This window comes from Mirounga angustirostris, unplaced genomic scaffold, assembly GCF_029215605.1.
Source record: "Mirounga angustirostris isolate CCGP_5_RB_7025 unplaced genomic scaffold, mMirAng1.0.hap1 SCAF_16, whole genome shotgun sequence".
In the NCBI taxonomy this organism is placed as follows: Eukaryota; Metazoa; Chordata; class Mammalia; order Carnivora; family Phocidae; genus Mirounga; species Mirounga angustirostris.
This window is the reverse complement of record NW_026991724.1, coordinates 7,064,122-7,086,431: the sequence shown is the minus strand read 5'-3', so window position 1 is coordinate 7,086,431 and position 22,310 is coordinate 7,064,122. Positions and strand designations below refer to the sequence as shown.

At 48.3% G+C, this 22,310-nt stretch overlaps 1 protein-coding gene across 1 annotated transcript in view; it reads right to left on the bottom strand.

Moving 5' to 3' along the window:
* Positions 1 to 3,160: 3,160 nt before the first annotated feature.
* LOC123855231 (polycystin-1-like protein 2) overlaps positions 3,161 to 22,310 on the bottom strand; it is a 36,469-nt gene continuing 17,319 nt past the window's right edge. Inside the window, 14 exon segments of the mRNA XM_054511246.1 lie at positions 3,161 to 3,566; positions 4,227 to 4,372; positions 4,984 to 5,044; positions 5,046 to 5,158; positions 5,519 to 5,521; positions 6,118 to 6,259; positions 6,929 to 7,046; positions 8,891 to 9,098; positions 10,646 to 10,759; positions 12,480 to 12,533; positions 14,900 to 14,977; positions 17,139 to 17,543; positions 19,303 to 19,503; positions 19,506 to 19,531. Coding sequence (XP_054367221.1) covers positions 3,252 to 3,566; positions 4,227 to 4,372; positions 4,984 to 5,044; positions 5,046 to 5,158; positions 5,519 to 5,521; positions 6,118 to 6,259; positions 6,929 to 7,046; positions 8,891 to 9,098; positions 10,646 to 10,759; positions 12,480 to 12,533; positions 14,900 to 14,977; positions 17,139 to 17,543; positions 19,303 to 19,503; positions 19,506 to 19,531 — 1,984 coding nt within the window. The 3' untranslated portion in view covers positions 3,161 to 3,251.

Below are 22,310 nucleotides of genomic sequence, written 5' to 3'. Positions count from 1 at the left end.
CAGCCGCAGCATGTACAGAGGAGCCTCGCCAACTCCGGGGCTGTATTCTGGCCACAAGGTGAGAACAGAGGTGTCAGGAGAGAGAGAAGAAAGCTGGTGTCAGAGGAAGAGCTGCTGCACTGCAGGGAACCCTGGCATTGCCATCGCAGTGGGTGGCTCTATTGTAGTCCCCGTAGATGGCTCTGCATGTTTGCATCAGTAGGAGCAGCAGGAGAGGCAGCTGGCGCCCCCAGCACTGGGTTGGAGGCTCTATGAGGACAGGGCATCAGCCAGCTGTGTTCACTGCTGCACCCCCAGTGCCTAGAAGAGCACCTGCCACATAATGGTGGCCAACACATACTTTGTTGGATGAATAAATGAGCTTTAATGTGGACATTTCTCCAGGCTTATCCCCTCTCCCTACTTGATCTCTAATGTCATGGACTTCTAGGCCCATCTCTGGCCTTTGGTGTTGTCCAATCTGATTCGATTAAGGACCTAGTTTCAGACCCTAGCTCTGATCAGAATGCTGCTTTGGGAAACTGTGCCTGGCCCCCAAGAGGGTAACCCTGGCACAAGGAGTCAAAGAAGGGTGCTCACTGCAGGGGTCCTAGCAGTGCCTGCCCCTGCTTGTCAGGTGGAGGCATGCAGGGTGGAGGGCATCCTCAGGTAGTGGAGGGCGCAGTGAGAGACATGCACTCCATGAAGAATTCCCAAGGCCAGAGCATCTTGAATCCCCACAGCTCTGTGGAGCAGTGGGCTTGGCCAGGCGCACCTGGAATGTAGTTAAACGTGGGCAGGCCCCCTTCATTTAGCCTCCCTGCCTGCCTGGCTCCGACATGACCCATCTTTGAGGCCTCATGGGGGGCTCCAAGGTGGGACTTGGCACTCACCAGCTCCTTTCCTACGTTGTACAAACACCCAGACGGCTCAGTAAAAAGCCCTCCCGCTTCCAGCTCCCCTCACATCTCCCAGTTCCAGGGCTGGTCTTCTGGGCTCTGCCTGTCACAGGGTCTTGGGATGTGGGTGTAGACCGAGCCAGGTCAGGGGATAAGCTTTCTCGGGGACCTCAGTGCAGCTGGTTACCTGTTTGTGTATATGGAGATGGAGGGGGTGGCCAGGGTAGCTGGGAGGCATCTGGCTCCTGAGTCTGCACTGAGCTGTCACACTGTGTGCCACTCTGTGCTGCTCTGTTTGGCCCTGACAGGGCCACAACCCAGGTCTTATTTGTGGGCAAATAGAAAGCCACAGGCAGAGCCACTTTACAGGATCACCTGGGCTTGGACTGCTCCTCATCCCACCCAAACCCCCAGATGAGGATGCAACCTCACCGAGGCCAAGACTGGTGTGAGGATCCGAGGAGGGCTGGATGTTTGCATAGATTGTGTGTGTGTGTGTGTGTGTGTGTCTGTGATGGAGTGGATGTGAATGTATGTGGGTGACCTGTGAATATAAGGAATTGTGTGTGTGTATCTGAGTGTAAGTGTGTGATTGTGTGTCAGAATGTCAGTGTGGGTTTGAGGGTATGTGTGAGTATAACTGTCCGAACATAAATGAGTGTATGTGCTTTTGTTTGTAACTATAACCATACGTGAGAGTCTGTGTGAGTGTGTGTGACTGTGGCCATGTGTGAAGATATGACTGTAAATGTGCATCTCTGTGAGTGTGGGCAAGACTGTGCTTTAAGAGATGTGTGAGAGTATAAGTGAATGCTTGTAAGTGTGTGTGAGTGGGAGTGAATGTGTTAGTGTCTGTGGGTGTGTGTGAGTGCATGGGTATGTGTTTGAGTGTGACTGTGTGTGTGTGTGTGTGTGTGTGTGTTCCCCACATGCTAAAGGACCATGGAGCAGCGAGAAATGGGTTTTCCGCTCCATCATGATGCCATCCTAGGAGGCCCTTTCCCTTGCGCCCTGTCAGGGTGCTGGGGCTGCTCGAGACTGTGCCTCATCTGTTCTCACTCTAGGGACTGCCTCTCTTCTAAAAACGCTCTCTGTGGGGTGGATATGGTATCTCTCCAGTTGGTGGCTTATCTGGGATGAGGCGGAATGCCTCGATTTACAGATAAGGGGTGAGACTGAGGGAAGTTATGTACCCTGCCCAAGTCTCAAGGTTTGAAAGTGACAGAGGCAGGATTGGAAGTCAGGCTCCTCACTCCCAAGCCTTTGCTCTGCCTCCCAGAAGCTCTGGTCTCTGTAACTATTCTTCCCGCTCCCCAGAGAGGACTTTAACCTCTGTGCCTCAGTTTCCTTCTCTGCAAGATGAGGAGAAAGATCCATCTAGAAAGGCTTGTGTGAGCTGGGCATGTGGTAGCTGGGTAGCATGTGGGCTGTGGTCTGCATCTGGGCTGAGATTGCCCTTGGCCTCTGCAGGATCTTCTGGTCCCTCCCTCAGGGAAGCTTCTAGCACACTGCTCACAGCCTGAAACAGGTCCTTGGTGGCCGCCTGGCGCCCCTGGTCTTCAGGATGGGCCTTGGAACTCACTGCCAACAGGGCTTCACTGGCATGCTGCAGAGCCCGGGTGGCCTCCCGCTGGGTTCACCTGAAGCTCTTGGGCTGGCAGCATATTGTAGGCGCTCAATAAGTGTTTGTTATTTGTCTGTAAGTAATTACTATGACAGCCACCACTTCTTTGTACTAAGTACTTACCACATGTCCTGCACCATGCTAAGTACTTTCATGCAAACCCTTCAGGGGACCAGAGAAGAATTTCTTTTCTTCTCCATGCCCAGCAGGTGTATGTGATGCTGTGTGTGTGTGTGTGTGTGTGCACGTGCGTGTACCTGCACCCACACATATTCATAGAGCAGGTACCAGGAGTGGAAGTAGTCATACGCTCTGCAATAGTTGTTTATCATGTTAGGCTGTAACACATGAGATGGCCACTGTCTGGATTAAAACTGGTTGAATGTTGGTAATTTCAAATGGTTTGACCTAACCTTATGAGGAAAAATACTATTTATTATCCCCATTTTCCAGATGGGGAACCGGAGGCTTAGAGAAGTTCATTCACCAGCCTGTGACAGTACAGATGGCAAGTGACAGAGGTGGGATGACATCCAGGGTCTAACGCCAAACCATTAACTATATGAGTGAGGCCAGGCCACTTTTCTCCTCTGGCCTCAGTTCTGTCATCTTTGACAGGAAGGCCTGGAGTGATACTCTTAAATTCCTTCCTGCCATAGAAGCCTTTGACTCCATGAGGCAGAGCAGGGAAAGCAGGTTTCCCTCATTTTAGGTCACTTACCAAGAAAGGACCAGAGAGGGAGCTGATGTCAACAGCTCAGCAGATACCGAGGCTTCCCAGCTCTGTGAATTCCACTCCCCACCCTGAACGGCTGTGTACAGACCCCGGGGCCCCACTGGACGGCATGAAAGGGCCCCCTCTTGAGCACCTTCTGTCTGACGTCCATGTTCAGCAGCCCCCTGCAGCCCTGCTCCTGGCACTCCTGGTCCAGCATGGATGACACGGCTCTGGACAGCTGGAAGAGCCGCTAAGGGTCCCGCTCACCTTGCAGAGTGGCGGTGATATTCTCCAACACTGCAGCCTGGAAAGCCACGTTGTCAACACGGGTGTCTCCAAGTCCCACCTAATAGGGAAACCAGAAGCACGCTCAGTGCACGGAAGACCTCAGCTCACCAGTTCTTGTTCCCAAACCTGGAGCCTGAAGTCAGTCTCACAAGGCAAACCAGAGCAAGGCTGGAAGGCTTTGCACCTGGTGTGGGGTCTCTCTTGAGGCTGAGGGCAGCCGGGCCCACTTGTAGCAAGCAGCCAAAGGCCACTGAAAGCAAGCCTTGGGCCAGTTGCTGCTCTATCCTCACCGCCCTCCGTATCGAGCCCCCTTCCTGCTCCACCTGGTCTCTCACCCTTCAAATTTACCCTGATTTTATCCAGCCTCAGCCTTGTAGCCCCGATGGCTGATTTTGGTCCTCCTTCCTCTAGACTCTGATGGCACTGGTCTATCTCATCCCTGGGACCTCCTGCTCCAAGACTCCAGGGCCCTACTCTTATTCTGTCCACTGAGATGAAGGATCTGCAAAGATAGAGACCATGTCTGTTTTGTTCACAGCTGTGTCCCCGGGGCCTGGCACATAACAGGTGCTCTGAAAATACTAGTTGAAGGAATGAATGAATCAGCGACTCATCTGGTCATGCCCTTGGCTCCCTTCAACCCAGTCACCCACTTGGTGAGGTTCAGTTGGGTCAGCAAGTTTTCTCAGTAAAGAAACAAAAGGCTGCCACCACCCACCTTCACTGCTGCATGGGCCTGCTGTTTGTCCCCTGAGAGATTGGAGACAGAAATGACCACTGTCAGCATGAAGTCATTGTTTACTTTTCCAAGTGGCAGAAAAACTGACAGGAGGGCAGGCTCAGGGCCACAGTGTAGACAGGAACCTGGTAAATGGAAACTGAACAGTTAGGGGGGCATCTCCAAGGAGACTGGAAAGCCACCGAGGTAGAGCCTGATGACAAGGACACAAAAGCCACAGCTCATGAAGGCATGGCAGGTACTCAGGGACTCCATGCTTTCAGAGAGAAGACAGCCATCTATAGTGATCCACTGGTCTCTCTAGGTAATCACATGCTGCTAGGACTTTGGAATAATTTTAATGGAATCCATAAAAAATTCAAAAAAAATTTTCTCTCTTTACAGGCTTAAAAAAAATCCAAGGTAGTAAACCAAATTACAAAAAGGAGAAGGAGGAAGAGGAAGGGGGGGGTGGAGGAGATCTTAAAAATTAGCTCAAAACATATCCAAGTTCATTCAAAAGTCACATCCTGTACAAAGGCCTTCCCAGGCTCATTGATCGGAAGAGCATCCCCCTCCTGCAGGGATGTGGCTGGGTCAGTGTGCCTGGGGCTGGGGTTAAGGTGTAGGGGGTTCTTCATTCTGCAAACCTCTCTCACACATGGAACATACTTTTTGCATCTCTCACAGAGAGGTCCCTGTTCTGGGAGAAATGGAGCCTAGCAGCTGAGGGAGAGCAATAGCCCTGGGCCGGTACCTGACTCCAGACAGAAGCAGTACTCCAGGGGGCCCAGGGCAGAGGATGTGTTGCAGAAGATGGGTGAAGCTCGTCAGAATGGTACCCTCCTCCGGGGTGATGGTGCAGATGGGCACCTCGGGGGCAGGCAGAGAGCTGATCACATAGGTGTCCTCCCCATAAGCATGCCCAGTCACTGCCGGGGAGTGAAGACAGAGGGTGCTTGAGGGGCTCTGTGGGTCACACAAAGTACCATGCTTCGGGATTGCCCTGGGAGCTTGTTAAGCATGCAGATTCCCAGGCCCATGTTCTGACCCCGAGCCTCAGACCTCTCTGGAGGTTCTGAGGTGGGGCCCAGAAATCTGCATATCTAACAGCTCCCCCTGTTGCAGGGTATCCTGGGGCCTCACATTTTAAGAGTCAGTCCTTCATCTGTAAAACAGGGCTAATATTAGTAGCTTCCTTGAAGCTTTGGTGAGGAGGAAGTCTACTGGGAAACAAAATGACTTGCTCAAGATCACCAAGCTCAGAAGGTCCATGGCCAGAATCTAGAAACAGGCTGATCCTGCCCAAGGCCTTGCTCTTTCCAGGCCTCCACCTGCACCAGCATCCCACACAGCCTGGTATTTCAAAAAGAGTATGTACCTGGAAGAGCTGGGCATAAAGAGAATTTTAACCAATTAAAAATGATTAGTGTAGACCTAATCCAGAAAGTTTGGGGTAAGTCTGGGAGTGTTCATTTTAAACTAGTACCCCAGGTTGTCCCAGTGTGGGAGGCCTATGGGCCATTTTGAGAAAAACTGAATCAAATGAATCCATCCAGAAAAGAGTAATCATCCATTGTTTGTCTTTTTGAGAGTCTACATTTCCCACCGCACTGGGCTTGTTTAAAGTGAGAATCTTCCTGGCAGGACATGCAGGCTGCACCACCCCAGAATAATATGTCTCATTCACCCTGCATAATGCAATTCAGAGGAATTGAAGAAACTGAGGCACAGAGAGTTTAAGTGCTAGTGATGGGATTAACACCAGAGCCTGCGTCTGGCCCCTGACCCTGCACTGAAGTCCCACATTTCAGGGCTTCTGGGTTTGTCTTGGTTCACTTTCTGCGGCAGACGGGACCCGTGACAAGAGACTTAGGGGAGGCCTCCACACCTGTGGCTCTGATCCGGATGGCCTGGCCCCAGGTCTGCCGGAAGGAGCTGTTCAACCGCAGCATGGAGGTGTTGCTCTGAAGGAGGATTAAAGCACTCAGCCAAAATTCCTGGAATCTGCAGGCAGCCGGGAGAGGCTCATCCTGAAAGAGAGCACCAACCAGAGCCCCTGAGGCTTCAGCCAGGCTGCTGGACCTCAGCAGGGCAGTGGCTTCTCACCCCTAGGAGGCCTTCCAGATCTGTCTCTGCTGCAAAGACACCACCTGCTTCCCCAAATACCCAATTTCCAGCTTGGTGTAGGTGTTTATCTGAGATCAGGTTCCCTTGAAGAAGAGCCTGAGACGAGGATTCATGTGCAGGTCATTTACTGAGGGAGGGCTCTTGGGAAACCCAGAGTGGAGAGGGAAGCAGAGTAGGGCAGAGAAGTGGTTTCAGGAGGTGTCCAGTCAGCCTCAGCCTGATCCCACAGGGAGTGTGAGCTGCACCACAGAAGTTCTCTTACTCAGAGGCAGGGGAGCTGGGCCATTAGACCCCCACCTCCATTGGTTACTGGCCGGCAGTCACTCCACAGCGGCTGGGATGGGTGCATCAGCCTGGGAAGAGGGACTGGGGTGGGGCACCCGCAGCATCTGCTGTGATGTTTCCCCATTGCTTCTGCTCCCTTGCATCCGTTCTCCCTTCTGACCAATGCCCTGGTTTTTCTCTGGGAACACCACCACCCCGCCCCCTCACCCTATGGGCTCTGGCTCAGTCCTGGGCATGTGACCCAGGGTCTGGTCAGTCGAAGTGGGAGTGACTGCCAGTGTCCTCACCTTCTCCAGAGAGGTGTCCTCTAAATACCAGTTGAACATGGCCACTGAGGAGTCATCCCCCACGGTGACTCTGAGCATGACATCTTCACTGGCATTCGCTGGTCTGCAGTTCTCACAGCTGAGAGGGAGACAGAAAGGAGTGCGGAAGCTCGCTCAGGCCTCATGGCCTGGTCTTTTGTCTGGTTCTTCTCAGGTCCTTTGCAAAGGTGGCAGAGGGCCTTTTTTCAAGTGAAAGGTGGAATAAAAGCAACCCATGCCCCAACCAAAACCAGGACATAGTGTTGGTCATGGAGATGGAGTGATTTGTGCCTGACCGAATTCCCACTTCATTCCTGATGAAAGACAATGGTTTGGAAAGTGCATGAAGCCCAGGGTCCTCGGATCCTGTCCCTGCCTTGTAAGAATGGTCACCTTGCATGAGTCACTTAAACTCTCTGAGTCTCATTTTCCCCTGCAAAGTGGGGGGGATAAGAGCAGACAATATTTTCATGAGTCTTTCTGGCTCTAGCAATAATAAAGGAATGCTATGGTTTTATTGCCTGCATGCCACAGGTTATAAAGAATTTGCGTCATTATTTGCTTATCCAGTGCTTACCCCAACCCTAGGAGCAACATATTAGAATCCCCTATCACAGACAAGCAAACCAGGCTCAGGGAGCCAATGTGATTCGTACCAGGTGACACGACTCCTGAGTGGGAGAAGGGAACATGCACCAGCACATCTACATTCAGATCCTGGGTCTTCTCTCTAGCATCCCACTCCCTCCCTAGAGCCAGTGAGAGATCACTCTGGTACCTGCCGTGTGTCTAGCCCATCCACAGGACCTTTCAGTTTTAAGTCCTTAGCAGCTCTCAATCTCCCTACTTCTGTCTTCATGTCTGTCCTAGCACAGATGTACCAGACATTCTCCAACAACTCTTTGTGGCTCTGGGCACTAGGAGACTACACTCCATAGACTGGGTCACCTGAGTTCCTGTGCCCTCTGGCTTCTGGTTGGGCCCAGCAATGGGAGGCATTGGCTGGGGAATCAGAGGGTGAGGGAGGGAGGTGGGTATTTATTCACCACTGTCCCTGCTCCTTAGCAGGTGGGCAGCAGTTGGCAGTGACTGTGTTCCTCTAACCAAGACCACAGCTCCCGGGGGTTCCAGCAACGCCATCCCCCACTCCTTCCTTCTGCAGTCCTAAGAAGAAGAGTGGCTTCCTCCTATTGTAGTCCTGCACTGTTATCCCTTTGTTTGCCCACATCTGTAAATAGGCCCTTTGTCCAACTCTCATCAATTCCCAGTTTGAGGGAGACATCTACTTCTTGCTGGGATCCAGTTGATAGACCAGGCTACCTTGAACTTTCACCTTGACTCCTGCAAGAACTCAAGCAATCTCCTGGAGCCCTGTCTTGCCCTCCTCCAACCTGCTCTCCACCCTGCTACCACAGCATTTTGAAGTAAGACATAATCATGTCCCCAGCCTGCTTGCAACTCTTGGGTGACTTTCCAGAACTCTTCAAATCATGTCTGTGACATAACCCACAGGGTTCCACCAGAGCCAGGCCCCGCCTTTTCTCCCAGTTTCTTCTTGCCCCTCTCTCTCCTTCCATACTTGAGCCACACCAGTCTCCTTCACTTCCAGCTTATTCTATGCTCCCCCCCTTTGTCATCCAGTTTCCTCTCCAGCCCCCTTTTCCTGCCAAGCTGGTCCTTCTTCCTTCTTCACATCTCTCCTGAGGGAAGCCTTCCCTGGTCCCGAGTCTGGGAACTTGTCATCGGGGTGCACTATCTCCCTGCATTCGTTGGGGCAAATAATTGCTGACCACCAGGGAGCACTCCCCGTGAGAACTGTGACCGGGGCTCTTGGACCACCCCTGTAAGACCTGCCCCTACGTCAGTGCCAGCCGGAGCTGGCTCTTCAGTAAACGGTGGCTGAAGGGATGGCAACACCATAGGAGTTTGCTCTCTCGCCCCCACCTGACTCGAGGCCTGAGTTCCAGGGGGGCAGACACATAGAGGCACTTCTCCTCCCGGTTCTCCAGCTCCCTGCCTCTCCAGGTGGCCAGGTGCAGGGTGATGGCGGAGTTGGGCGGTGGCAGGCAGGACGGAGGAAGCACCAGCTCCCTTTGGTCTGTGCAGAGCAGCTGCCTCTCAACACAGTAGCTCCACTGGGCCCAGCAACGTCCTGAGAGAGGGGGGCAAACACTGTTATACATCCAGGGACCCTTCTGGTTTGGGATTTTTAGAAGAAAAAAGTCATATATCGATAAGAAAAGCAGCTCCAAAGAGAGAGTTTGGTTTTTAAAAACACTCTCACTTGCAGGGTGCAGGAATGGTGCTGCGGAAGGATGCTTCTAGGGAAATGAGCGGCGCTTCACCCTGACTCCAAGCAGACCTGCAGGGTATGTCAGCTTCTTTTGTTTGCACCAGCCACTTGCACTGATGAATGAACGGGCAGGCATATAACAGGAGAGAGGCCAGGAGGATAGACCGCTTTGCTTGGGAGAGCATCCAGGGCAGTTTCTTATCCCTGGTGCAACTCTCACTCCACTTGGAAGCGATTGTCCTCAGCTGTATGTCCCTTTGGGTACACTGGGGCCCTGGGGGCTGTATCTCCATCTGAGAGGCTGCATGTCATCTCCAGCTTTATGATACCAGCTTGGTAAGTCCCTGTATCCTTTGCCCTTCATCTCTGTTGATCGATGTTTATCCATCAATCACCTTGCTTCCTCCGCCCCCCAGTATAGTAGTCATTCACAGGACATGATCTAGGGTTGGGCCATCAGCTCAACCACCCAAACTGTATACATGCATCCTTTCTGAATTCTGATAATGAGAATTAACATTCAAAAGGATGTCCTGAGCACTTACCAATGGATATTGAAAGGCTTCAAATTTTCCATGACTTTTGACCCAGCTATTCCATTTCTTGAAATTTATTTATTTTCTCAAAACTTATTTCTGAAAGTTACCACAGAGGCAAATAAAGATAGAACTACAAGGATGTTCATTACAACATTGTTTATAAGGGCAAATAATTCAAAACAACCTAAATGTCCAAAAATAGGACACCAGTAAATAAACGATCATACATCAACTAAACAGGCTATTATGTACTTATTATGAAATTAAGATGGAGAAGATATCATGGCATTAAAATATGCAGGATATATTGTTCAAAGAAAAAATAGGTAATAAAAATAATATGTACAGTAGGGATGGCATTCATTTCCAAAAGAATGTCTGCCTAGCTAGGATATATCCCTACAGAAAGGAGGACAACCGTTTCTAAATAATGGGTACTGGTGATACTCTCTTGGTTTGTCTGAAAATGCCTCCTCACTTCTAGACTCTCTTCCCAGTGACATATGAAGCACAGGGAAGTGAAAGGAGGGATCCACCCAGCAGGGAGGAGTTGTTTTTATTTTATCACTGAAGTTGTTTGTGGTGAAAATAAAGCAGATTGACTTTTAGGATCAATTACTGTTCTCAGATTCTTTACAGATAATGCATCTCCTTGTTGCCTGCCTTCAGGGCTACCTCTGCCTTGATTTGCCATTGCTTCCCCCCACCCTCCCATTTCCATGGAATTCTCAATCTCTGGCATATGCAAGGTGCACAAAATGGCAGGCATAAGTAATGCCTGTGTGAAGGTTAAAGAACAGCAAACCTGACCTCTATCCATTACTTTCTGGTGAGCTAGGATAGTTCCAGAGCTCTGCAGCCACCTACCACATGACCACTGGAAGTGTAAATCCGTGTCACTGTCTGGCCAGCCCAGAGTCACTGTCGTGAAAGGATCCACATACTGACCAGGTTCCACATACACCTGCACATTCCCTTTCTCTCTCTGCAGAAAAAGCAACTAGTTGGTGAGATGCCCCTCCACCTCCATTTGGTACCCCACCTCCCACCCACAGCAATCTGTGCCAAGGGTAGCCACAGCATAGGACGTAGAATGGAAACAGACCCTGTATGATCCACCTGGCTGCCCTCTGGGGATGAATCACAGGGTAAGTAACTTTAGTCTGAATGTGGGCTCAGTGCTAAGGGTCCACCATGCATCCAACTGTTAACAGAGCCTGTTCTGGGACAGGGCCCATGCTTGATGCCCAGAGATACGGGAATAGAGACCTAGGCCTTGCCCTTAAGTTTGGGAGGGAATACGGACAAGAAAACAGGCCATTAAAACACAGAGAGCTAACTGCTATAGAGATAGGGGCCAAGAGGATTATGAGAATGTGTAAAAGGGAAGCAGTAGATTGAGAACATCTGCTCCTATGAAGGTTTGATAGCATTCGATTCCTGGGTTGCTGTGGATTAAATGAGAGAAGCTACTGACATGCTTTCTATTGTGTCTGGTGCAGAGGAAGGCACAGAGCTGTGACCTCTGCAAAGCGGATAGCTGATGTCAGGGCAAGCTTCCCCAGAGGACAGGATAACAGAGTTATTGTGAAGGAGTGAGCCTGTGGGTTCTAGGAGGAGAGATCGGCAGTTATAAGGTATGCTCCTGGAGTAAGTTCTGGTAGGACCTAATAAACGGCTAGGCCTAGAGGGCTTAGCCTGGTGTAACAGGAGGCTACATGGCAGAACTCAACCCCTAGTGGTCTCCCATGGCCTGAGAATAAAACCCAAACCCCTGTCTTGGTACCCAAGACCTCATGCGATCTGGTCTCTGTCCATCTCTCTATAATCTCCTACATACTGCCCCCACCATAGTCCTAAGGCTAACTTTTAGCCCCAGGGCCTTCATATCTGTGAAGCTCTTATTCTGCTTTCCAGCATGACTGACTGTCTTATCTTCAGGTTCCCACTCGAATGTCACCTGAATGTCACCTTCCAAGAGGCCTCATCTGATCACATTTGCTAGGCCACCCTGTTTGGCTGCTGTCACTGTACCCTGTTGCTTCTAGTTAGACATTTATCACAAGTCCTAACGAGATGCTAATTTGTTTGGTAGTTTCACCCACTAGGCTCCAGGAAGGCAGGGACCACAGCTGTTTATTCACCTTTGTATCCCTAGTCCCTAACACCAAGCCTTGGATATTGTAGATGCACAGTCTTTGTTACTGAACAAGTGCATGCATGGGTAATGTCAACAGCAAGAAGCTGAGGACTCAGTCTTGCTGTAAAAACAAAGCAACCTGGGCCTGTTTTCTAAGTTAAGCATTAACAGCTATGAATTTCTCTCTGAACACTGCTTTAGCTGCATCCCACAAATTTGGATAGGTTGTACTATCATCACTCAGAAATATTTTTAAATTTTCCTTGTGAGTTTTTTCTTTCAACTGTTGATTTTTTTTCAAGTGTGCTGTTTAATTTCCAAGATGTCTAAAAGGTATATACATATCCCAGATATCTTATTACTGATTTGTAATATAACACTGTTCTGGTTGGAGAACATGCTTGGTTTGATTTCATTCCTTCTGGATCTCTTTTCAAATGGAAGAAACCTCTGTGCTTCCTAGTATTCTGGCTATTAGCACCAATAAACCCAAATTCAAAACTAAAGCAGAGTGCTTAGACATCTTTTTCTTGTGAGGTTAAGTGTTTAAAAAACAAATACTCATGTTCTTTTCCTTGGCATTTGTTCCAGATGGTTCTTGTAGACTGGAAGGAGCTGTAAACACAATGGGAACAGGCGTCAGACTTTGGTAGTATTTATAAGGTTGCCAAAGGGCAGAGTCACAGGTATGCTCAAGATGCCCTAGGGGATCCACCTGTCTTGGAAATGGGTTAGGGAAATTTAGCAAACGTTCAGACCATAGAAATTGGTAAAAACCCAAACCATCATGTCCACCATTGGACTAAAGACACCTCTTTTGTTGTTAAGAAAGAGGCAGGCAGTTGCCAATGCAGATAACACACAAGATTTGGAGACAGACATGTGGCTGTACGCTGTTAATGTTTAATTGCCAGTTGAGGGAGGGAGTGGAGAACTCTGATTTGTAGTGTTTGCTACTTTCTGTGGCGTCAGTATTCCCACTAAGGCAGATTTCAAGCTACCAAGCTGACCTCAGTGAATGTAGAGCAAGAGGTGGACAGAACGAGCTCTGACAAGCTGCTAGAAGCTAGCTTCAGCACACCATGGTGCATTTCTGGGTCCTTCTATTAGCCTCTTACTGGCTATGTGAACCTTGGAAGGTTAATTATTCTTTCTGAGTCTTAGGTTCCTCACCCATTATAGAAAGGCAATCCCCATTTCTCAAGGCTCCAGGAGGGCTGAATGCTGTGCTTCTGTACCATTGCTTTGTAATCTATATATATATCTGTAAAGAGTATTAGTATATAAAGTTAAAAAAATGGAAAATGTACATGCAGTGGATATGCTCTGAAAATACTGAACTGTGAATATGTTAATGTCTAATTAAAGTGTAGTGATTAAGATAGGAATGTGTTTTATCTGCACTGGCAGATCCATGTGAGTCTCTAGGCCCCAGTGACCTTGTTATTTTAAGATCAGGGTACCACCAATCTTTAAAAAATTCTCTCCCAATGAATTCTCATTCAGAGAACTGTAACTTTGAAGGTCTATAAAATTATACAAAGCAAAGCTAAGATGCCAGACATAGAGGCCCTTCTTAATCTTAAGAAGGAAGATGGTCCAGTAACCCTGAATGAAGAAATCAAGAGAAATAGTTGCTGCCTCTGATCCTGCCATGAATTAGCTGAGTGACTTCTGGAAAGTCATTTAAGCTCTCTGGGCCTCAAATTCCATATGTGGAAAAGGAGGGCTGTGGACAGCAGCGAGGACATCTGATGGTTTTTTCCCCCATCCCAGCATCCGGGTCCCCTTCTTTTGGTAAGAGCCCTTACAGTTAACATTTTCCCTGAGGAACCATCCCTCCCCTACTCTCAGTCCTTGGTTTGGGTGAAGCTGACCCTGCATCATGTTCCAGGTGGACATGTGATTCTGGTCTGCCTAAACTGAATACCACTTTCCGCTGGCCTCAGCACTGGGTCCTAGAGGGAACATGAACCAAGCTTGGACCAGTAGAGGCAACCTCAAGACTTCTGGAAATATCCACAAAGAGGCGCTCTTTCTCTAGGGTTAAAGATTGAGGCCTGGGGCCATCCTGCTACTGCTTGAGAAGAGGGAATCAGAATGAAGCCTAAGTAGAACCAAGAGATGGGGAGAGATAGACTTCTGATGACACTGAGTGATTGGATCCAGCTGCGCCTAAACCCTGGCCTTTTCCTTTTCTGAGTTGATAGAATTTCCCTTTGACTTGAGCCAGTTTCAACTGCTTTTCTGTCCCTTGCTACTCGAAGAGTCCTGGCAAACACATTTGCGATGAACTTTCAGCTCTGTGACTGCTACTGTTGGTTGCCTACCCCGCAGCCAGTACTCCACTCTCCTTCCTGGTTGCCAGAATCCACCTTCTCCCACCTGCTTCCTAGCATCCCTTACAGCTGGGGTACGTGACCCCAGCTGATGATATCTGAGGGGAAGATTGCTGGGGATGAGGGGAAAAACAGCCCCCCTAGTAACAAGAGCTACAGAGAGGGAAGTGGGGTTGTGCAGCTGCTGGATAATGCTGGGCTGATATGTGATGTCTGGAACTGCAGCAGCTGTGTTGATGAGAGGCAAGCCTAAGGACAAAGCAGAAGCTCTGAGGATGGCAGAACAGGACAACAGAGTGAGCCTGGGTCCTTGCTGCTGACACTGAGTCACTGAACCAACCCTGGAACTACCTCCTAACTTCTTAGTATGTGGGATAATAAAGCCTTAAACGTAAAGCCACCTTGGTTGGGCTTTGTGTTGCTTGGAGCTTAAAGCAACATAACGAATACAAACTCAGATGTTTTAGAATTCTGTAACAATGGTTGAATGTGTTACTGCATATATCACTGCCCCTTAACATCTGTAGAGCAAGGTAAGTATTCAGAGGTTTGTTTTGAAGAGTTCCTCACTGGATTCCAAGCAAGTACAATGCCCCAGACTCCTGGTCACGAGTTCTATACCCCCTTGCAGAAATTCCTTGCCTGTGACAGTGATGCTTCCGACTTCCAAACTTAAGTTTGAGAAGGCATTCCTCACCGTCACAGTGACCGGAAACGTGCCTGCAATGCAGAGTAGAGAATTATGGGTGTTGCAATAAATTGTTTAACTTATGCTGAGACAGCTCTCCCAGCATGTGCTTCTCAGGTCCACTGACAGCAGCATTTGAACCTTTCATCCTCTGAGCATTTAATGAACCCCTCTTGTATACCAGGCATGGTGCAAGGCTCTAGGGACACAGAGATGAATGAAATGTGGTCTTTGTCTTCAAGGTCCTTATAGTCTAGTAGACATGCAGGAGACCAAGTGCCAAACCATGGCAGAAATTGGCATGGGGGCATTGTGGACACAGAGCAGGGGGTCACTTCATCAATCATGGTTCATGGCGGGGCTAAAGCTAAAGTTCCAAGGACGAGTAGTGCTCATTAGTCAGATTAGAGAAGAGATTCCAGCAGAAGGAAAGATATGACAGGACTTTTAAAAGATTGAGGGGTAGAAAAGGGAGAGAAGGATTTGTAAGACTTACTTGGGGTAATTGTGTATCCCTCTCCTCCTCCCTCATGGGGAAGGGTGGTGGGTGCTACCTTCTCAAGTCTACAGGGAAACTCATCAGACGGGACCCTTGGAAAGGTGGATATGTGCTCTTTGCAGTTGAGTACCCCCATGGAAGTGTTCCTTACTTATGCCCTTGAAGGATGGTCTATGACAGGGGGTGGAGTGAGAGGGAGAGAGGGAGGGAGGAAAGGTCTGTATTCCTGCCTTTGGAAACACCTGCAGTCGCTGGTAGCAGGCCAAGGAAAAGGTGAGAATTTTCTACAGACCAGGTGTTGTCTTGGGGAGAGGGCTTGCTGGAAAGGGTGGCAACAATGAGAACAAGGAGTGACCTTGTTGGTGATCCAGAAGAAGCAGCAGCTGGGCAGATGTGGCCAGCTGAGGGAGAGGCATCACACCCATCCTGGGAGCTGAGGGACACAGCAGGGACCTCAAAAGCCCATAGAAGCTCCCCCAAGAGGTAGCTGCAAACATCTGCTGGGCCCTGAAAGCAAGAACTGGGCCAGCGCTACGAAGTGAGGGCCTTCCTGTCCTACCTGGTTCTGTCTCCTTCCTCCTCACCTCCTTCATCCCTAGAGTCATCCAAATCTGTTTTTCTTGTGGGGAGACTACTTATCATCTAAGAGTGAGCTAAAACCTCACAGGGCCTGCAGAGATTTTATCTATCATTCCCTGCCAGGCAACTTTTATAGAAGACAAAAATTAATTTGCATTTGAATTATAGCCTATATATTGTGCTTATTTTCCATTGTCATTTCATTTCATTTCATTCTGGATTCTCTGTTTCAAGCTGGACTTCTGATACCTGGCGAAGTTCCAGTGTTTTTCTTCTCAAATCTGTCATTTAACCTGCTATTTCTTTTGCCAGCTCTGCGGGTGAGGGCATGGTAGACCCACACCTGTATAGTGTTCCCCTCTTTATTACATACCTCTGAGACCCAGGGCCAGGGACCCCAGGGTACAGGGTTCTGGTGGGCTGGAGACTCTGTGACCCTCATCACATTCCTGCCTGCTGACCTCACCGCACTGCCCTGAAGGACTCTCTGTTCTCTCCAGATTAAATGCAAATGTCGGCTGTGGTCACCTCCCCTGGTGGTGCCAGCCAGTCTGTTAGCCTATCTCTGTTCCAGCCCCCATCATGACTCTTCCTCTCTTCTCCCTCCCTCTCCCACCCTTGTTTTTACCTCTCTCTCTCCCCCAAGGGCATGGACTGGTTTCCTGAACCACACTCGCCTCTAGAAATGATGGAAAAATTGGAATACACCAGTTCTCCTTCAGTGGTTCTCAGTGGGGGAGATTTTGCTGTCCAGGGGACAGTTGGCAATGTCTGGAGGCATTTCTGGTTGTCATGACTTAGGGGCCTGGTGCTACTGGCATCTAGTGGATAGAAGCCAGGGATGCCGCTAAACATCCTACAATGTGCAGGACGGTCCCCACAACAAAGTATGATCCATTCCCAAATGTCAGAAGTGCCAGAATTGAGAACCCCTGTGACTCTGAGCTCTATGAGGGCAGATAATATGTCTCTTCCTTATTTTGTGACCTAGGCTGGATGCTGTGAACCAGGTTTGTGACCAGGACACACCAAAACTGGCTGGCGGGATGCTGGATACCCAAGTTGGGAAGGAAAGAGGAGGGAAGTTTGGGAAGTGGCCCACCAACCCCAAGTACCTTCAAGAGGAACTGCCACATGGTAAATCCCAAATGGCCGTTGGAGGCTTTCTTCTTGATGGGTGAAGGTTGCATTGAGTCCTGCCACTTCAAAGGTCAGGCCCTCTGGGATGCCATGAGCCACGGAGATGTTGACCAGTAGGTCTTCTCCAAGCTCCAAGTGGTCAGAACCCCAGGAGGCCTGTAGCCCTGACAGAGGCTCCATGAAGTGGACTGTGATGTTCCTAGAGGGTGCAGAGGTGGTGGTGTTGCTGGTGGCTCGGATCTCCAGGTGGTGCATCCCAGGGCCCATCCTCTGCTGAGCTGCTCTGTCCAGGGTCAGATTGTAGGGTAGCAGGCCCCTCGGTGTGGTGAACTCAGCCAGGGTTATGTTACCCAACAGTGCAGTGTAAGTCACCCCAGTTCCTATGTGGGGTAAGAAATATTTAAGAATGTTGGCAACAACCACGCTGTAGATTGTACCGAGTTAGTTAAGACTCAAGCTCTGAGGTCAGATTCTGGATATAGCTAGGGGCATGGTACAGCCATAAAGACATATGGAAGGATAAGTCCCAACCCCAAGTATTAACTGTGATTATCTCTGAGGGATGGATACATGAATGATTTTTCTTTTTGGGTTCTCTCTGCTCATCTGCACATTCTAACTTATACTATACATGTGTTACCCATAAACTTAAAGGTTTGTAATAAAGATTTGAGAACATTTTGTTGACAGGTTGGCCTTGGAGGGAGGAAGGCTAACAAGGGAGCATCTCCCGAGGCATGGCTGATTTTTATGCGTGACAATTAGCCTCCAGTCTTGTTCTAGGCAGGAGCAGGTGAAGCTGTTTCCTTCCACCTCCATGGCAGACTGCCTGGAACCCTGCTCTACAGGAGTACTCAGCCTGTCCACATAGCGCTGGCTATCCTAAATGGATGCTGAATACTGTGGTTGACTCTTAAAATCTGATTTAAACCACCAAATTAGGATTCTTTCCAATAGAAACCAAGCGAGTATATTTCTTGTTTGAGTGATGATGTTGCAGCTGATGCTGCCGAGAGTAATGTTAGCCCTCTGACTTTTATGTTTACTGCTCCCTCTCCCCACACTTGGCAAAGAGTAGGCACTCAATTATATTTGTAGAATGAAAAAATAAATGAAGGATTATTTTAGGTTTCCCAGTGCACATAGCAGCCATCTTCAGCCAACAAGCACACCGGAACAGAGAGGAGCCCCGAGTACCATGTTTAAGGACCCACGGTGGCTCCGTTAAGTCACTGCTGAGTGAAGCTCCAGGAGCTGCGAGGTCAGACTGAGTCATGTCCTCCCCTCTGCAGCTCTGCAGCACACAGTTTACCTCAACAGGCTTCTGTCCAGATCTCAAATTGGACCTGTGCCTGCAGGAAAGATGCTGCCTTTGGTGAGGATGGGTCATAGTTGGTAGGGATTGAGAAAAGGGATGATATTCAGAGTATTCAACAACTGAAACTGCGTGGGTCCCTCCTGACCAAATAGGATGGATGTTCTGATAAATCAGAATGGACACTGTGACCAAGCAGAATAGATGCTTTGACCGATCAGAAGGGATACCTTGCCTAATCAAAATGGACATGATGACCAATAAGAATGGCCTCTATGACCAATCAGAAAAGAAACTGGCCAATCAGAGCAGACACCAGCCACAGCAGCTCCTGTGGGTGTAGCAGTATATGTCACTGAATAGCAGTTCTGATTGGGGGCAGCATCATTGTGCCAAGCTGGTCAGTGCTGGCCACGCTGAGATGACCTCTGGCCCAGCTGGTAGCTCTCCCAGTCCTATTCAAGTTCCCCCAACAAGGAGTGACTTGGAAATTCAGTTCTTCTGATGAGACCATGTACATGCAAAAAAGGACATTCGGAAGGCTGAGAGCTTCACTAGCTTACTGGGCTTGTGACTTTGAGCCAATTTCTGAACTTTCCCTGCATTTCTTCATATGTAAAACAGAGATAATAGTAGTACATACTGGGTGGGCTAGTACATGTAAAGCACTTAGACCAGTTCCGGGCACATACTAGGTGCTATTGAGCTAAAAAACTGACTCAATATATGAGTGCTGTTAGTATTCACTAAAGCCTGGGAGTTGGGTGGATAGATGTGGGGAAGAATCAAGGTTGCCTTGACCTTGACCATTTCTGTAGACTCACCTCCATCAAGTACCACCTGAATCCACAACGGGTCCCCAAAGACAGCGCGGCAGAGAGGGCTGGCTCCTGACTTGGACAGGCTGGAGTACCTGGTCACATGGAGCCTCTCCATCTTGTCTCGGATGGTCACGTGCTTCTGAGCCATCACGTGCCACTCAGTGGTTGTGCGCTCGGTAAACACAGTGAATTCCCCAGGGGCTTGAACTGGTGGGTCACATTGCTGGATGAACTGCAGGCAATAGTCGGTGTTAGCAGTGTTGCAGACACACAAACACATGCATTCACACATGTGTGCACACATGCACTCACCCACCTCATGCTCCCCTGTTCTGCAAAGACAAACAGATGAAGAAAGAGACGCTACACAACCAAGCTGTTGGTGTTCATGAAGGTTACATTGAGATGTCTGGAACAGGTGGGAATGGAAGAAAGAGCAGTGACCAGCCAGGGAGTTGAATATTTGGTTACAAGTCCTTTTTCTGCTATTTATTCTTTCTGTCATTCACATAAATCCCCTCTCTGGGTCTTCTTGCTTTATCTGTAAAATACTATGCCCCAGCCTACCCTTCTGAGCCATATTTTCCCCATGTGTAAAATGGGATCCTATTCCAAATGTATCAGAATTATGGGTATGTTTTGCTTCTCATTTTCCCAAGGGAACTAGTTAAAAATCTCTAACATGGCCTGTAAAGACCCACATGACCTGCCTTCCTGACCTCACCCCCATCTCCTGCCACACCCCTCTAACTCTATGTCCACTCAGACCTCTTCTCAGTTCCTGGAATGTGCCACCTCCTGTCTGCTTCAAGGCCTGCAGGTGTGCTATTCTTTGCTGGGAAGGCTCTTACCCATCTCTGCTCACACTCATGCTGCTCCTTCCATTCTCAGCTTAAACATCACCACCTCAAGGAAGCCTTCCTTAGGTCCCTAAAAAGGAAATGCTGTAGCTTCTTCTGATTCTTCTCTGCTAGGTCGTCAACACAGTGTCTTGTCTAATTCTCAGTTATAAACCTGGCACCTAGCACAGCGCCCAGCACAGAGTGGATGCTGAGAAATATTTGACAAATGAACATATTTGTGAAAAAGCTTGGAAAACAGTAACCTGACTTTTGGTGCTGGCCACCACGGTGTAAGCCTACCACAGCCTATTTCTTCCATTGATTACAATGAAAAACCTGGGCAGATTACAAAAAAACTTCCTGAGGATTCTGAAAAGTAAACAACAGCAGACAGTTGGGGAAGAAAGTGAAAACTTTAAGAATTATCCATAAAGATGGCATTTTCCTGTTTTGTCTTTCTTTTAAACCTCCTTTATCTCTTGGCTTTGTCCCTAGGGTAGCCTGAGTCACAAAACTGCACAATGAATGAAGAAAACAAAAACCCCAAGAGAAATCCCCTCTGTTTAGCCAGAGAACCAGGAAAAGGGACCCAGTGAGCTCAAGAACACAGGGAAAATATCTGTTTTTGTTTTGTGTTCTCTCTTTTTTTTCTCTCTTGGCCCTGACCCAGGCTGTCCTCCCTCAGAGCTGTATTGACTGCATAGGGTGATGCAAACACCAAATCCCCAAGAGAAAACCCATCTTTCTAGCCAGAGGAGCAATGAAGAAAGACCTGTGGGAGCTGGAGATTGTGGGGGAAACCCTGAAAAGGAGAGATGTGGAGAGGAGGATCCCCCACTTCTGTGAACAGCCCAGCACAAACCATGACCTCCCCCACAGATTATACTGTAAAACAGACCCAAAGGCATACAGCCAAGGCTTTGATGAAGTCAAACTACAACATAAATACCACCCTGAGTGGCACATGAGTGGGGCAGACCCAAACAACTTTGGAAACTGAATGGACATGGGAGCCATTGCTCACAGAAGGCAAGTCATAAAACGTGGTCTGAATCTAACTGCGGGGGGGGGGGGGGGGGCGGGGGGGCGGGGTTGCCTGCTAAAAGAAAACAAACAAAAATCCATTTTCCAGAGGATTTTAACAGGATTCAGAGTCTCAGAACCTACTATCAAAATGTCCAGAATACAATCCAAAATTGCTTGATATACAAAGAATGAGGAAAATTTGATCCAATCTCAAGGGAAAACATAATAGATGTCAGCCTGTAGACGACTCAGGGGTTAGAATTATCAGACAGACTTGAAATCTGCCATTATAGCCATGCTCCATGACATAAAAGCAAACCCTCTTTAAATGAATGGAAAGCTAGACATTCTGAACAGAGAAACAGAAACTGTTTTTTTAAAAAATGGAAGTTTTAGAAATAAAAAACACAATATCTGAAATAAAAAATTCCCTGGATGCAATAGCAGAATAGTGACGACAGAGGAAAGTTGGTGAACTTGAACATAAAGCAAGAGAAAGCATCCAAGTTGAAGAACAGATATTAAATAAATGTAAATATTAATAAAATATTAAATTTTTAAAAATGAGCATCATCAATCTGTGTGACAACATCAAAAGATAAAATATTTGTGTCATTGGAGTACCAATAAGAAGAGAGAGATTGGTGTAGAAAAGTATACTCAAGAAATAATGGATGAAAACTTACCCAATTTGGCAAAACACATACATTTGAAGACTCAAGAAGCTCCATGAACCCCAAAAGGAAAAAAGTTAAAGAAAACCATGCCCACACATATAGTAATCAAACTGCTGAGAATCAAAGATAAATGAGATAAATAAAAAAATCAAACTGCTGAAAAAAATGGCACATTACACGTAGAGTTGTGAGTGACTGTAGATTTCCCCTCAGAAACCCATGGTGGTCAGAAGACAGTGGCAACATCTTTAAGTGTTGAAAGAAAAGAACTTTCAACACTTAATTCTATATCCAGCAGAAATGTCCTCCAGGAAGGGAAGCAAAATAAAGACATTCTCAGGAATAAAGAAATCCTCTAAGAGAATTTGTTGCCAGAAAATCTGCTATAAAAGAAATGGTTAAGGGAGTTTTTCCAGCTGATGGGAAATGGTATCAGAGGGGAACTTGGAATTTCAGGGATGAAGGG